Raw genomic sequence first — 17,608 nt, 5'->3', positions numbered from 1 at the left:
TGAGTCTGATTTGAGACAAAAGAACCCTCTCTCCTGATTGCTGGCCCTCTGGTTTGAGGCCCCACTGTCACTGCACACGTGAGATTGGAAGCCTCCCAACCGAGCTGCTGCCTCCAGTGTGTGCGCCCTTACTTTCAGCCTGAGTGACCGCTCTCAAATATAAACCAATCCTACCAGCAATTCTCAGCTCTGTGCTTGATCAATATATGCCCACCCCCCTCCAGGCTCCCATGTGAAAATATCTGCATTTTAGTTTCAAACCTCTTGCTATAAACATTCTTGTATTAATCTCAATTCATCAACCACTCCATTCCTCACTTCCTACATTCAGGCCACAATATTTTACATTGAGTTTGTATAATTTTTATGACATTGCCTCTTCTGAGCCCTGGGGTCAAACTCCTCATGTTAGTTTCTGTAAATGTCTGTTTTTACATGTACCCATGCCCTCCCCCAAACCCCACAGCTCCCTTTCTCTCACTGACATTAATAAGCAAGTTGAGAGCCAGCTCTGTAGGGTCCCCATGGACCCCTGCGACAGCTGTCACACATGGTGGTCTTGCAGGTTACCTTGGCAACATATACATTGCTTTTTTTGGCTTTTATTGTACAGTACTATAAATTTTGTTTTGAGTTTTATAACTTTGTAGCATTTTAGATAATGTTGCATTTGTGCTTTCTTGCGCAGAGTTGAAGAACTATATTGAATAAACCTAGGGTTAAGATGCAAAAAATATTATACATAACAGTAATTCCCAATTATTGAAATACAAGTCAAAACCACAATGAGATACCACCTTACACTAGTCAGAATGGCTAAAATTAACAAGTCAGGAAACGACAGATGCTGGCGAGGATGCGGAGAAAGGGGAACCCTCCTACACTGTTGGTGGGAATGCAAGCTGGTACAGCCACTCTGGAAAACAGCATGGAGGTTCCTCAAAAAGTTGAAAATACAGCTACCCTACAACCCAGCAACCGCACTACTGGGTATTTACCCTAAAGATACAAATGTAGTGATCTGAAGCATATGCACTTGAATGTTTATAGCAGCAATGTTCACAATAGCCAAACTATGGAAAGAACCTAGATGTCCATCAACTCATGGATAAAGAAGATGTGGTATACACACACACACACACATGCACACACACACACACACACACACTGGAATACTATGCAGCCATCAAAAGAAAAGAAATCTTGCCATTTGCGATGATGTGGATGGAACTAGAGGGTATTATGCTGAGCGAAATTAGTTAGTCAGAGAAAGACAACTCTCATACGCTCTCCCTGATATGAGGAATCTGAGAGGCAGGGTAGGAGTTTGGGGGATAGGGGAGGAAAAAATGAAACAAGATGAGATCAGGAGGGAGACAAACCATAAGAGACTCTTAATCTCACAAAACAAACTGAGGGTTGCTGGGGGAGGAGGGGAGGGAGAGGGTGGTGGGACACTGGGGAGGGTATGTGCTATGGTGAGTGCTGTGAAGTGTGTAAGCCTGGCGATTCACAGACTGTACCCCTGGGGCTAATAATACATTATATATTTATAAAAAAGTAAAAATAAAAATAAAATAAAAGGGAAAAAAGATAAAACAATTCCCAATTGTTAAGAAATATACATTATTAAAATTTATCCCTATACCCAATAGCTAGTAGAGTTCTCTTTCAGCAAGTGTCAATAAGTACTTAAAAGGCAAGTGCATGTATGATTCATAGAGCCGTCAAGAGCACAGGCTTTAGAAAGTAATGGATGTGAATTTAAATCTTAGAACTAAAACAGGCAGTCTGTGTAATCCTGGACAGAGTTCTTGATTTCTCTAAGGTTCACTTTCCCCCACGTCAGGAGACTTGAGCAGCCTGGTATACACCACTCTTGAATGAGTGGCTCAGGCAAAGCCCAGGAAAGAGTCACATTAACTTGGTGCAAGCAACGTGGACGCGCAGGCCAGCGGGGGCATGCAGTCCTCCAGGCCTTCCCGAGAGGCTCAATGAGCTCCCAGCATGGACAGGTGTCCTGTGACACTGTCCCAGCACAGAGACCTGGACCACTCCCCAATACCACTTCTCCTTTTTATAGGGATTGTAGGAGAATGGCCTTGTGTATCTGAAGAAAATCCAAGCTGATCTTGGATCTGGGCTACTCAGGGGAGGTGCAGATGAAATTCTACAGCTGTGTTCGTGGGCGGAGTATACCTGTGGCCCTTCCTTCTGAGGACAAGGATTGCTCATTCAGCAAACAACTCTGGTCCTCTCCTCTTGCCCCTGCATAAAATGGTAATATTCATGCCCCTACTTCACTGTGTTATTAGGACTCGAATCTGAAAATGCCTAAAAAGAAAATACCTGATACATATTAACTATTTCATAAATGATGGTTTAGTAAATGCATGCTTTAGTAAATTCATATTCTGCAAGGCTGATACCATGAACAGGTGGAGAAGAGAAGTGTAACCCAAGAATTAAAGTCCATTTGATCAAAGACCCTCCCTTAAGGCACTCACACCCAACCCATCTTGAGGTTATTTTAGGTTACCTATGAGAATACTTCTCCATTGTTTATATGTTTTTCTCTTATCCTAAATTATACAACAGAGTCCCATCGTACCCTTTAACCATAGGTGTTTACATTTGAATTAAAGTCTGGTTGGCCCTCGGGACTGCTCCTTCAGCGGTGGGGCAGCGAGAAGAGGAAGCTGATTAAATGTGTGGACGATGCCTCACTGCAAGGGACAGCGACTGAAGGGGGCAGGAAGAAGACTGTTCCTCAGGAACGCAGATCAGTGAAAGTGGACGGAGATCTGAGTCACCGTGGAGCACACGTCGGAGAGAAAGCAAAGGAACCCATTCCTCAGCAGTCACGTCCATGGGGACATCACGAGGGTACTTTCATTGTGGAAAAACAGTATCAATAGTCTTGTTCAACTGATGTTGAGTTGACATCCCAGACTGAGGGTGGATTAAGTGGGGGAAATGGCCTCATATTTCTAAGACTCTCTTAGATGTGTGATTTTTAGGATTAAGTTAGAATGCCTATAAAAACCCTACCTGACAGAGAGTAAGTGCTCAAGAACCGTTAGCTATGTTTACACTGCAATAAATGAATATTTTGCAAGGCGCATGCTCCGAGTAAGGAGAGAATGCAACTAGAAATACAAAGCACTGGAAATTTGTTGTGCTAATTATCCACCGTGTAGCATGGGCTTTGCTAAATTCTATGATCCAAAGACAAGAAGACAGACTGTCCAGGTTCTGTGTTCCAGAACTGCACTTTGGGGTGGGATATGTTTTTAAAGGATGATCTTATTCAAATGGATCGGTGCAAAGGAGGCGCTAAGCCGTGATAGAAGCGGCTACGCTGAAGCGGTGAGGCCAAGAGACTGAAAGGGCGGACAGTGAGAAGTGGGCTGCCCATGGCTCCTCTCTGGGATTTAACAGCTGGACGGAGCCTGAGCTTGCCGTTGGGCTCTGGAGTCGGGCAGACCTGGCTGCAAACCCAGCTCTGTCACTTCCCATCTTGAGCAAGCCATCTGCCCTGAGCTTTTAGCCACTGTGTTTGCAAAATCAGAGAACGGAGTAGTTATCCTAAAACATGTATCCAGACTTCTAAAAAAAAATTATAAACTACCTGTTAATAGAATGTTAGACATATAATAAGCACTCAAGAAAACATTGCTATTTCCAGCATTAAAAAATTAATGCTATTGGGGGATGCCTGAGTAGCTCAGTCAGTTAAGTGTCTGTCTTTGGCTCAGGTCAGGATCCCAGGGGACTGGGATCAAGCCCCACAACAGACTTTCTACTCAGCGGGGAGTCTGCTTCTCCCTCTCACTCCCCCTCTGCATGTGCCTCTTTCTCTCTCAAATAAATAAATAAAATCCTTTAAAAATTACACTATTAATATTAGTCTTACTGCCATCATCATCATTATTATTATTATTACTATTGATATTCGTACTGTGATCACTATTCTATAGGCCCTGGCAGGAACAAAGGCTGGTCAGCTGACCGTGGATGTTGGGAGGGGGGCGGTTTGGGGTGCTGGGAACATCACCAACCAGCGTAAGGAGACCGGCAGCCTGTGCACCGTGGTCTGTCCGTCTGACAGAGTTTAGACAACGTCAACAAGTTGCCTGTCCCCGGCATGACATGCCTTCCCTTCCTGCAAATAAAGTGAACCAGCACCTAACTTGACTTACATCAAAAAGTGATAAAATGTGTGTGAAAAAAAGCTTTCATGGCTAAAAAAGAAAGGTTCACTAGAGGAAGAATGATAGAGAAGAACCAAACGGTCCTGGGCTCTTCTCCAGATTCTTCTGTGTGTTAGGCGTGAGATGCTGGGCAAATCACGGAATCTCTCCAAACCTCAGACTGCTCATCTGATAATTGTAGATCATATTAACTAACTCATTTTTCCATAATAAAGGAGCATCTAACAGGATGGTGCGGCTTGAGGTAGGCTATCAATAACTCTTAGGCCCCTGCCCCACAAAAAGATATAATAAAACGCTTCATTAAGAGGAGACTAAGTGAAATCTGTGGTTTCTATCATTTTTTTATGTGAAAGTATTTCAAACACATTTTATATTTTGGCAGAGGTCTTTACCTTTCCTATGAATTTATGCTGAAGAGACAGCACGTTTATAAGTGAGTTATGTGGCGTATTATTTTTAGGCTGGAGAGACAAACATTCTTTCAAGTCCTGACATTTGACTGGTCATACTAAATGGAACACTGTACCTTTTATTAAATTCAGGATGCCTAAGTGAAACATCATCAAATACAGTCCATGGCGGGGAAACTCTTAATATTTGAAAGTCAGGGTCTAGCTAATAATATTAGATTTGGGAAAATGGACTCACACATGTCTATAAACAGGTACTTGTGTCTGTTTATCTCGGTATGGATCGATCTATCTATAAAATACTTCCATGTCTGATTTAAAATATAAAGCCAAACACTAAAGTCAATATTGCCATGTATGGGCACAAAAAAAGCTTACCACAAAAATCATTCCTGTTTTTCTCTTTACATAGCTATAAAGTCCATTTCAGCATACAGGTTGGCTTTCAAAACATCTGCTCTGAAACCTATGCGGGGGCATTGGATAAACAAACACTTACTGTATGCACATCCGAACACCTCGATCCGCATTCCGATTCTGCCCCTGGGGTTCCACTCTAAAGGGATGAAGCGCAGAAATCGGGCTTTGATAGAAGGCTGGAGTCTATAGTACACAACACTGTCAGCATTTGCATTTCCTGAAAAGCCCTAAAAGAAAAGGGAAGGAAGGAAATCAATGCATCTGGAGAATATCCGTTTCACCCCGTGACCTCGAATGTCAATGAACAATGCCTAACGTGCTTTTTCCTGTAAAAATGGCTACCTGCTTCAAGAAAATCATATTTCCAGTTACACAGTAAAGCGCCCCCATCCACAGAAGGTATGATTGCCCAGGCTTCTCTTTATATTGAGAGTAGCTGAAATTCCACCTTCCCCATGAAACCAGCTTTCAACCATTTCAACCTTTCAACCTCAGTAAACTTGTTTCTATAAAGTTCAGATTAAACTTAAAAGGTATTAACATTGTGAACAGCACCCAAAAAATTTGAGAAAGTCTTCTTCCAGTGTTCGGAAAGTAGGGTCTGATGCAGCAAAGAAGTTGCCTGTATCACCAATGAATGATAAAACTTAGGATGTTTCTGTTGTTTCATTTTCTCCTCTTATTACCATATACAAGAGTATCGCCCAGCACTCCATTCCGAACACTCTGATACAGACCGTTCAACTTCACGGAGCTGCCAGATACGCACATTAAGAATTGCTACACGTCAAAGTTATTTAATAAAAAAATAATAAAACCAAAGCACCTGTATTTAAAAAAATGGTTAAGGGAAATTGGAAGCAATAATAATTTGGAAAGACCTACAATTAGACTTACAGACTCTAGAATCTGAAAGCTAGAAAGACCTTGAGAATGGTGCTAAGCTAGCACAAAGTGCAGATGAGGAAATTAAAGGTCAAAGAGGTAGAAAACAAGGGCATCTGGGTGGTTCAGTTGGTTAAGCATCTGCCTTCAGCTCAAGTCCTGATCCCAGGACCCTGGGATCAAGCCCCGCCGACTCCCTGCTCAGCGGGAAGCCTCTCCTCCCGCTCAAATAAATAAATAAAATCTTAAAAAAAAAAAAGGTATAAAATAACCTTCTGGCGTTTGTAAAGCTACGTAAGGTGAGACCCAGAGCTACCTTCCTTCTGCCATAGCGGGGTGCATCTGCCTAACGCAGAGCTCCCCTGCAAAACTGACACAGGACAGCGCCTAGCATCAGAGCGGCCCTGTTTACACCTTCATGCCCAAGGGTAAGGCTTCCGAGGGGAAAATGTTAGAGGGAAGCAGAAGTTGTTCTCAATGATTCGTAGGTTTTATCTCTTCTTCTCCTTCTCTGCTACCCATCCTCCCTTCCTCTTACTTCTTTTTCTCCTTCTCCTCCTCCCCCTTTGTTGTGTCCCGCCCCCCTTCTGTAACAATCGGCATATGCCAGAACAAAAAAGCAATCTATTCAGGCTCTCGGTAGGTCTGCTGACCAAGGCTGGGCCAGCGCATGAGGTCAGCCTCAGGGACCCTGCACAAGGTGAAGGTGAACACGTCAGGAACACCAGTACACAGGAGTCCGCTCATTTTCCTACTTCTCTTTCTAGTTTACAAATAATCCCTTTACCAGCATTTACTGAAACATTTTTTTTAAATGTCTGGTGTTTCATAGTCAAATTGATTTTATTTGACTCCCCTTACCAATCAGTTCTCTACCTGCTGCCCTCCCCCACCCTCACCAATACCCCAGGCAGCCAGCTCTCAGGCTCACGTACCACAGGCCTTCCGTGACGTACTTCCAAATGATATCCCAAATCGGGGCCTCTGTCTCCATCTCAGCTAGGACCGCCCAGTTGCACAAAGCATTACCTCTCCTGAACTGCCTCAGTGACCTGCTCCTCCCCATTTTGGTTCTCCTGCTCCCCGTCGCCACCCCCATCCGCAGGCCCCATCTCTCCTCCTCTGAGCAGATCAAACCGCGTCACCCACACCCGCTTAGAACAAAATCCAAGCTCCTTATCAAACACACAGTCTTTGACAACACCTCCTTATGCTTTCACCACACTGTACCCCCCGGAACAACCAGGCTCGGTCCTGCTCGGAGCCTTCGCAGCCGCTGTGCGTACTACTCCGAAAGTTCTCTGTACAGCCAGTCCCCTTGACATCTCAGGACTTGGTCAAAATATGACCACCTAAGTCAGACCCTTTCTGATCACAGTTTCAAAAGCGGTGTCCCTGGCGTACCCCTGCATCTGACCTTCCTGTTTTGTCTTGTTCATATTACTCATTATTTGGGGTCTTCTTTTCTTTGACTACCTTGTTTGTTGATCTCATCCCACTAGAAGACCGGCTCCATTAAAGCATGGACCTGCAGTGGCCTCCATCCATAGTACCCAGAACAGGACTTGGCTCGAAGTGGTTCACAATAAAAAATTTGTCAGATGTGTACATTTGGGAAAGACTGTGCTAAAAACAAAATAAAATTCAACAAGTTTCTCGATTACAGACCCTCTCAGAGCATGTCAATCATGAATGTGCGTATAGCTTTGTATCTCCCGTGACCAAGACAGTCATCCTATTAGACCCACATTCCTACCTGTTTCCTACAACACAAATAGGAGAACACTGTTTAAATCCACAGATATTTTTAACTCTGATAACCAGACCCTTCTAAAAAGCCCCATTCCCTCCACTAGTCAAAATTTTAAACTCTGGGCACTGGTGTGTGTGTGTGTGTGTGTGTGTGTGTGTGTGTGTGTGTTTACCTGCTCTTCAAACCGGGGTGATGTGCATCCAGAGTAACAGCTCTGGTCCATCACCATTCACTCCTAACCAGACCCTCTTACACTTCAATTCTCTTTTCCTGGGTGCCACTGGCAGGCTAATACAATTTTGATTTCTTTCAGTGAACAGCTAGATGGTGAATCAGATAACCCTCCCAAGATCTCACATTTTTCCAACATTAACGTACATTCACAGATTTAGACAGATGCCACTATGATGATCTCAACATCTTAAGGGATTAGGAAAACAGAGGCATAGTGGCAGTGGCAACAGACAGGTAAGTGGGATGGGGAGGTCTACCAATGGCAATCTTTCACATTTTACCTGATCGATTGATGAGTTATTTAAATTTGAAGAACATAAAGAAGAAATATAAGGTGCTTAGCTTGTATATGTAATAAAAACACCTTGGCACATTCAAAATTTTAATCAGATTTTTCTTACAAAGGGCAAGGGAGATTGTGAGGTAGAGGGTAATGGATTTTTAGCACAGTCCAACCATAGCTGGATTTTAAAAACTGAACAGGTATTAATTGTATAAAAATTAGTAAAATGAAGTAAGATAGAGACATAAGAAGTGTATGTACACAGTGACAGAGCAGGCAGAATATTATTTTGTAATGCTCTGAATACCTCAAATTTAACTTTTTATTATCAAGGTTATTGGGGGAATATGTACCATTACTATTAATTAAATATTATTTAACTGAATTGTAATATATGTTTGTCTTGCTCCTCATGTTGAAATTTTTTCAATACATAAGATAACAAAGGTTCTGCTGTGGAATTCTGTATTTAATGGGCATTCAGTGTTAATGAATGAAGCGTGGAGTTGATGTTACATTACCTTGTAAGTTAAGAGTTCTAGGCATATTATCAGGTTTCAAATGTATATCCTTTGCCTAAGAGATATTTCTCAATTTGATGTGAAGATTTTTTTGATACCATCACAATTCCTAAAAGAACACATGGATTTAGGGGCACCTGGGTGGCTCAGTTGGTTAGGCATCTGACCCTTGATTTTGGCTTGGGTCCTGATCTCAGGGTTATGGGATCAAGCCCAGTGTCAGGCTCCAGGCTCGGTGCAGAACCTGCTTGGGATTCTCTCTCTCCTTCTCCCTTGCCCCTCCCCCTGCTCATGCTTTCTAAATAAATACATACATAAATAAATAAATCTTTAAATAAATAAAATAAATTTCTAAAAAGAACACATGGATTTCAATTGTTCTTTTAAAAACATAATTTTACTATGTGGCTGTTTGTCTTTCTTTTTATTATATAGATTCTGAATTTTGGTGTCTGTCAGAATTACCTGAGGAGCTGTTTAAAAGTGCAATTTCTAGATCCTGCACCTCTACACTATATCTGTGGGGGGGGGGGGGGGGGGACTGGAATCTGCATTTCTAATGCATACCAAGCCCATTTGTGCTGTTGGTCTCTAGCTGGTTTTGAAATTTTTTCTGGCTTGTGGATACACCATGCTCTTTTTCCCTCCCAACATTACTGCAAAACTTTTCAGGGAAGGAAAAGATTTTAGAAGAAGGGTTCCCCTGGGCTAACCTCCAAAGAGAGAAACAAGGAGCAAATGTGTTCTGGTATCAACCTAAAGATCTTCAGTGTGTCTCAGCATCAGGTACAGAAGAACTATGCTATGTCGCTGCAGTATTTCCATCAACCCTGTGGAGTAGTCATTCTTGTACCCACTTTAAAGAGGAGGATAATGAAAATTACAGAGGTTGTGCGCCTAAAGCCATACAGCTAGGAAGTGGCAGAGTAAAGATTTAATCCCAGGCTTTTCTGACCTCATAGCACATTAATTTAGCCAAGGTATGAGTAGACCTCACTCTAACAGAACATGAAAGCAAGCCAACAATCCACCCTAAAGGAAGCCTGATATTTTATTGGAAGCTCCCCCCTGCCTGCTTTTTCTCATAATTTACATTTAAAATCTTTGACACATTGAGAGTAATGTGAGTTAGATGATTGCTGAACGTTGCTCTACCAGTTAACGTTTATAGACAAAAGGATTTTTCTATAAACATCACATTTTCTCAAAATTATTGGAGTAGAAAAATAAAAGACAAATGTTCGATATTCAATAGGACTCTTGCATAAAATGATAACCTCCTAAAAGATACAGAATGTAAAAGAATATGCCAGTATTTCATCAACTATCTGAAATATCTACAAATAGAAGTACAGTGATGTGTCTTATGTGACAAAAAATCAAAGGACTTTAATTGTATTTTTCTTTTCTTTGAGGCCTGATGATTTTCAAACTCAATGAGGTATTCATAGATGATTTAGAAATGTATTTCTAACTGAGGCAATTTATGGAGTTAATGAATTAAAGTTTTTTGCAAGACTTTAAGTATTTCCATAATGATTCTAAAGTTTATGAAGAGGTATAATAGCATTAATCTATTTTATCAATATTAATTGAGCAACTCATCTATGAAAGTCAAGATGCATAAAGGGAAGTGCCCATATGGCAGTTCTTAGGGGATCCAAAATGCTGCTATAATAAATCAGAAACATGGGACCACTTACAGGTAGTTATACAGCAGGCTACATAATTACATAAAAATTGGTTTCGCTCCCACCAAAATAAACAGCAATACTAATATAAATTCAACATGACAAGCAGGCAAGCATGTAAATCCCCTGACCTCTCCTGTTGTGAGAATTCATGTGACTCACATCTGACCTATTTCCAAGTACAACTCATTGTGACACAGTCAGCTGACACGCAGACACTAAATGCATCATAACAATATGCTGTCTAATGGAAGTCAGCCCTTTGTTCTATGATGTTCGTTATAAATATTTACCAAGTGTGCCAGTGTGCCTCCCAAGAGGTTGTCTAGTCTAAAAACCAAAAAATGCAAAAGAAAGGCAAAGAAAAAATAAGAACTGCTAAAAAGCAGGGAACTTGCTAACAAAAACCCAGATAAGAATAACTTTTAAACATATGTTGGATAAGACTATTGTACCTATATGTATAAAAGCTGATTCTCTCTTGAGTGTGAATGTCATTCATTTATTGTAACAGAGGAACAGCAATGAGAGTACAGAAAGCAGATCTGAAAGTTTTGTTCTGTGATTATGACAAATCTCACATTTCAAAATGAGAATATAGAATTGTATTAAATAGAATTATTTCTATCATCCCTCTCTGAAAATATTCACAATCTTTAAAATATTTATTTGAGGGGATATCAAATTGTTGGCAATATTTCAGTAAGGCCCATACCTTAGCCATTTTATTAGAATCTGTGAAGACACCAAGTTGCAAAATACACTGTTTCGGCCCTTTTAGCATAAAAAGGTTTCAATTCTCAAGACAGCAAGATCAAATGGCAAGAGTGAAAAAGCATGTGAAAGATACAACCTTGGCTGTAGTTTGTTAACTATTGTTCAGAAAAAGCAATAAATTGTTTTATGGAAGATATGCAGACAAGTCATTACTCTTAAATTTGTATTAGGGTAATAACATGTTGAATTTAGTGGAAGACTAAGGTTTTATTGAGATGAAAAATAACTTGAGCTTAAAAAAATAATCATATTATGGTTGATAGACTAGGAAAGTCTGAACAATCCTCCTGCTAGAAAAACTGTACAAAATGGAAAACAGGGAGTGAAGTGCTAAAAGATAATAAAACATTAAATATCCAAGATCTGGAAGAAGAAGAAAACCTATGGAAGCAAACCCTACTTTTAAGACCCTTTATTCTTTCTAGGACTGCTGAAGATAACCTGAGATATGAAGTGCCTGAGGAAATCTTTTTACAAATTCACAGGGTTAAAGACAAAATCTTATTCTAGGCCCCCCAAGGATGAGAATACCCTATAAGCTTCCTACAGCTTAGGACACAGAGTAAGTCAGAGACAAACAACTCCTTAAGGGACTAAAATTCAGTCTCCTGTCTTCTCAATAATATTAAGATGGTCAGAGATGTCTAGTACTCATTTCTACCTGCAGAACCCAACGTAGTTACACTCTGCACAAAGATATCCTTCTAGGTTGCAAATTGTTCATTCTTCAAACATGATGTCCTATACACCACAGAAAGTAATAAAGCAGCCCCAAAATCTGTTCTTAAATGGAAACTCAGAGAGATGGGGCATGGAGGTGGCGAAGTCAGTTAAGTGCCTGACTCTTGGTCTCAGCTCAGGTCATGATCGCAGTGTTGTGATCGAGCCCTGTGTCAGGGCTTGGAGCCTGCTTGAGATTCTCTCCCCCCTCTCCGTCTGCCCCTCCCACTCATGCTCTCCAGCTCTCTCTCTCTCAAATAAACAAATAAATCTATTTTTTTTTAAGGGAAATTCAGAGTCTTGGATACACAAACATATATATTAGTAAATAGAAAAAGTATCAGCTCTGTTTTAAAGACCTTGGATATCATTCTTGTTCTCTACACAAGAAAGCTACACAAACTTAAAATCATGGACTTTCTTAGACCTATCAGAACACTGAGGTTACACGCACTATGGACTAGATTGTGCCCTTCCAAAACTCATGTTGAGGCCCTAATCCCAACATAACGTTTTCTGAAAGTGGGGTCTCTGGGAAGTAATTAGGTTTAGACGAAGTCATGAGGGTGAGGCCCCCCGATGGGATTAGTGTCATAATGATAAGAAGAGAGACCCAGAGCTGGATGAGGACATGGTGAGAAGGCTTATTTCTACAAGCCAGGAAGTGGGTTCTCACCAGGAAATGAATCAACCAGCAACTTGATCTTAGACTTTCCAAATTCCACGACAGTAAAAAATTAATGTCTGTTGCTTAAGCCTCCCAGTCTATAATATTTTTGTGACAGCAGCCTAAGCTGAATAAAACACATGGCAAACTGCCACCCTGAAATCCGGAGAGACAAGACCATCCAAAGAGTCAGAGATGAGATCTGTCCACCTAGAGCAGAAGCCCCTGGTACCATAAACTGATAGGGCTGCTTATAGGGTAATATTGATAAATTTACATAGGCTGAGGGTAGACTGGCATGAGAGAGAGAAACTCTTGAGGGCCACAGTCTTAGAGGGCCCCCACATTTTTATAAACTTGACTTCCAGGAACCTTTCCATGCTCTTTGTGAAGATCAGAAAAATATTCCCTCCCAGCTCTGGCAGCGAGTGGAGAAGGTAACCATTGCAAAATATGCCCGGGGTGTTCTGTACACCAAAGGCCTACTGTCCAGGGGAGAAGATTTTACCACCAGAGCCTCATCCCAATTAGGAAAGAACATTCCTCCTACACTGGTTTACTACTGTCCATGCCCCACCTAAGGGAACAAATAGTCCTCAGGAGTCAGTAGCCAGGAAAAGAAGTACGGGGCAAAGGGAAACAAGCCACACCACTAGAGGAACCCTGGTGAAGGTCACAGTTCCAATACGGAAACCCACTAGAAACACTCTCATTTAGCTGGAATATTATAGAATGCTCTCATCCTTCTATCATATCATCATACCAACAGAACTCTAGTATACTACTAATAGCTAAAAGAACTAGAAACACAGACTGCCTTGGAAGAGGACCCCAAAGTCAAGACGGGAGGCAAAAAACAAGAGTCCTAAATGAATTTGAAGCCTCTGGCACCTGTATCACCTACAGCAAACATTAAATATAGCCCAATTCCTTGCCAGATTAATATAAATCCTCACACACACACCAAAAAAACCTATTCACTTTAGTTCCTATTGCTAGATACAACATGTCCAGATTTCAGGAGAAATTGCAAGGCATGCCAAAAGGAAAAAAAAAAAAAATTCTGCAGAGACAAAACAATCACTGGAACCAGTCTTACATATGTCTCAGATATTGGAGTTATCAGACTAGGAATTAAAAACAACTGTGATTAGTATGCTAAGGGTTCTTTTTTTTTTCTTTTTATTTTATTTTATTTCTTTTCAGTGTTCCAGCATTTATTGTTTATACACCACACCCAGTGCTCCATGCAATACATGCCTCTATATACCCACCACCAGGCTCACCCAACTCCCCACCCCCTTCCCTCCAAAACCCTCAGTTTGTTTCTCAGAGTTCACAGTCTCTCAAGGTTTATCTCCCCCTCCAATTTCCCCCAACTCACTTCTCCTCTCCATCTCCCAATGTCCTCCGTGTTATTCTCTATGTTCTACAAGTAAGTGAAACCATATAATAATTGACTTTCTCTGCTTGACTTATTTCACTCAGCATAATCTCCTCCAGTCCCACCATGTTGATACAAAAGTTGGGTATTCACCCTTTCTGATGGCTGCGTAATACTCATTGTATATATGCTAAGGGTTCTAATGGGAGAAGAGGACAATATTCAAGAAAGATGGGTAAGATAAATAGAGAGATGAAAACTCTTAAGAAAGAACCCAAGAAAAATATCAGAAATCAAAAACATTGTGACAGAAATGGAGGATGTCTTTGATGGGCACATCGATAAATTCAACACAACTAAGGAAAGAATCAGTGAGCTTGAAAATATCAGAAAACGCAAACTTCCTAAACTATAATGCAAAAAGTAAAATGCAGAAGAGAATGTCCAAGAACTAGGGATAACTACAAAGGTTGTAACATGGGCGTAAGTGGAATGCCAGAAGGTAAAGAAAGAGAGAATGGAGTGAAAGACGCCTGGGTGTCTCAGTTGGTTGGGCGGCTGCCTTCGGCTCAGGTCATGATCCCGGCGTGCTGGGATCGAGTCCCACGTCGGGCTTCTTGCTCGGCGGGGAGCCTGCTTCTCCCTTTGCCTCTGCCTGCCATTCTGTCTGCCTGTGCTCGCTCTCTCCCCATCTCTCTCTCTGATAAATAAATAAAATCTTTAAAAAAAAAAAAAAGAAATATTTGAATAATGGCCAACGGATTTTCCAAAATTAATGACAGACACCAAAGTAGACCAAGGAATTTCAAAGAGTAACAAGCAGGTTAGAAATCTGAATAAACTCTATACTGAGTCATAACATAATCAAGCTGCAGAAAGCCAAAGATAAAGAGAACATTTTGGAAGAGGCTGAGAAAAACAAATGCCTTACCTATAGAGGAACTAGGATAAGAAGGATATTGGACTTCTCATCAGAAAACATGCAAGCAAGAACAGAGCGGAGCAAAATATTTAAAGTGCTGAAAGAAGCAAAAATCGACTTAGAACTCCACACCTGGAGAAATTATCTCTCAAAAGTGAAGAAAAAATAAAAACTTTCTCAGACAAAAACCAACAGAAGTCACTGCTACCAGACCTGCTTTACAGTAAGTATTAAAAGGAAGTTCTTTTTTTAAAATTTTTTTTTAATTAAAGGAAGTTCTTTAGACAAAAGTTAAATGATTGAAGTCAGAAACTTGCAAACAAAAGAAGAACATTCAAGAAGGAATAAAAAAAGATACAATAAAATAATTTTTCTTATTCTTAGTTATAAGATGACTGTTTAAAGAAATAATACTAAAAATGTATTGGGTGATTATGGCATATGGATAAATTAAATGAAGGGTCGCAATGTTGCAAGGGATGAGAGGAAGGGACAGGGAAAACTCTAACATACCTGCACTATTTACTAAGTAAGATAATGTTATTTGAAGATGATCTTTGATAGGTAAGGGCAATCACTAAAATTTTTTAAACTATATGAACATGCAAGGAGTTAAAACTGAATAATACAAAATGCTCAAATTCAGATAACAAATCAAAAAGGGGAGAGCAAGAAACAAAAGACAAATGCAACAAATGGAAAATAGTTACATATATAGCAGATATTAATCCAAACATGTCAATAATCACTTTAAAATCAAATGGTCTAAATACAATATTAAAAGACAGATTTTCAAGGAATAAAGAATGATGAGACCCAACTATATGTTACCTATAAAGAAATCCACTTATAAAAATCCACAATATAAAGACTAAAATACATTAAAAGTAAAAGGGCAGAGAAAGATATACTATATTAATGTCAAAAATCCAAAACTAACAATATTAAAACCACCAGATTAATAAAATAGTAATTAGTAAGAGTTGATTGTGCATATAAGAACAGTTCAAGAATTGGGAGCTTTCATAAGCCATTACAGGATGGCTTATGAAGTGAAAATGAGGAACCTGTTTAACCTTTGCAATGATTGGTTATTCCAATGGGGGTTTCCAGATGGCAGGGGATTGATTGAAAGTGGTGATCTTACACCATCTTTAGGAAGATGACTTAAGTTTCACTTATGTCCATGAAATAAGCTAGATTTAGTTTTGCTTATGGGGTTTAAATAGTTTTGTCTGCTCAGGGAATTCTCAAGTTTGGTTTTCTTTTTGTATTTTAGCCTAACACTAACACTGATCTAAAAAAAGCTGGAGTGGCCACATTAATTTCAAACAAAGCAGACTGCAGAGCAAGAAAGATTATCAGAGATAAACAGGCACATTGCATAATGGCAAAGCAATCAATTTTCCAACATGGTGTAACAATCCTCTATGCGTAGCACATAACAACAAAGGGTCAAAATACATGAGGCAAATGCTGATAGAACCGCAGGGAGAAATAGACAAATCCATTATTATAGTTGGAGTAGTTGATATATCAAAAAGACAGAAAAACAGTAAAAATATAGAAGACCTGTATATCAGTATTAGTCAACTGGATCGAATTGACATTTTAGAATATTCCATCCAACAGCAGCAGAAACTTCCTTTCAAGATCGCATGGAGAATTCACGAAGACAGACTGCATTATGTTGGTGCAGCCACTTTAGAAAACAGTGTGGAAGTTCCTCAAAAAGTTGGAAATAGAGGTGACCCAGCAATTGCACTACTGGGTATTTACCCCAAAGATACAGACATAGTGAAAAGATGGGGCACGTGCACCCCAATGTTCATAGAGCAATGTCCACAATAGCCAAACAGTGGAAGGAGCCAAGATGCCCTTCAACAGATGAATGGATAAAGAAATGTAGTCTATAGACATAATGGAATATTACTCAGCCATTAGAAAAGATGAATACCCAACATCTACATCAATATGGATGGGACTGGAGGAGAGTATGCTGAGTGAAATAAGTCAAGCAGAGAGAGTCAATTATCATATGGTTTCACTTATTCATGGAACATAAGGAATAGCATGGAGGACATTAGGAGAAGGAAGGGAAAAATGAAGGGGGTGGAAATCGGGGGCAGGGGGATGAACCATGAGAGACTATGGACTGAAGGAAACAAACAGGGTTACAGAGGGGAGGAGGTGGGTCGATGGGTTGGCCCAGTGATGGGTATTAAGGAGGGCCTGTATTGCATGGAGCACTGGGAGTTACACACAAACAGTGAATCAAGGAACACTACATCAAAAACTAATGATGTACAGTATGGTGACTAACATAAGATAACTAACATAACATAATAAAAATATATATATATATATATATATATATATATATATATATATATATATATAAAGAGATCATACAAAACATTCAGAAAGGCTGCATTATGGACCCTAAAACATACCCTCACAAATTTTATAAAAACTGTGAACTGTACAAAATATGCTCCCAAACCACAATAGGATTAAACTAGAAATAAGTAATAGAATGATAGCTAGAAAGCCCAAGAATATTTTGAAATAACCCAAGAGCTAAGACTCAATTTAAAAAATTGATCTAGGGGCGCCTGGGTGGCTCAGTGGGTTAAAGCCTCTGCCTTCAGCTCAGGTCATGATCCCAGGGTCCTGGGATCGAGCCCCACATCGGGCTCTCTGCTCCGCAGGGAGCCTGCTTCC

General features: G+C 40.2%; 1 protein-coding gene across 2 annotated transcripts in view; it reads right to left on the bottom strand.

Moving 5' to 3' along the window:
• CNTNAP4 (contactin associated protein family member 4) overlaps positions 1-17,608 on the bottom strand; it is a 238,827-nt gene that overhangs the window by 102,616 nt on the left and 118,603 nt on the right. For both annotated transcript variants that reach the window (XM_032325430.1, XM_032325431.1), the window contains exon 4: positions 5,127-5,274. In XM_032325430.1, coding sequence (XP_032181321.1) covers positions 5,127-5,274 — 148 coding nt within the window. The remainder of the gene's footprint in view (positions 1-5,126; positions 5,275-17,608) is intronic.

This window comes from Mustela erminea, chromosome 19 (assembly GCF_009829155.1).
Source record: "Mustela erminea isolate mMusErm1 chromosome 19, mMusErm1.Pri, whole genome shotgun sequence".
In the NCBI taxonomy this organism is placed as follows: domain Eukaryota; kingdom Metazoa; phylum Chordata; class Mammalia; order Carnivora; family Mustelidae; genus Mustela; species Mustela erminea.
The sequence above is the reverse complement of the archived record's forward strand: the minus strand, read 5'-3'. Positions and strand labels throughout refer to the sequence as shown.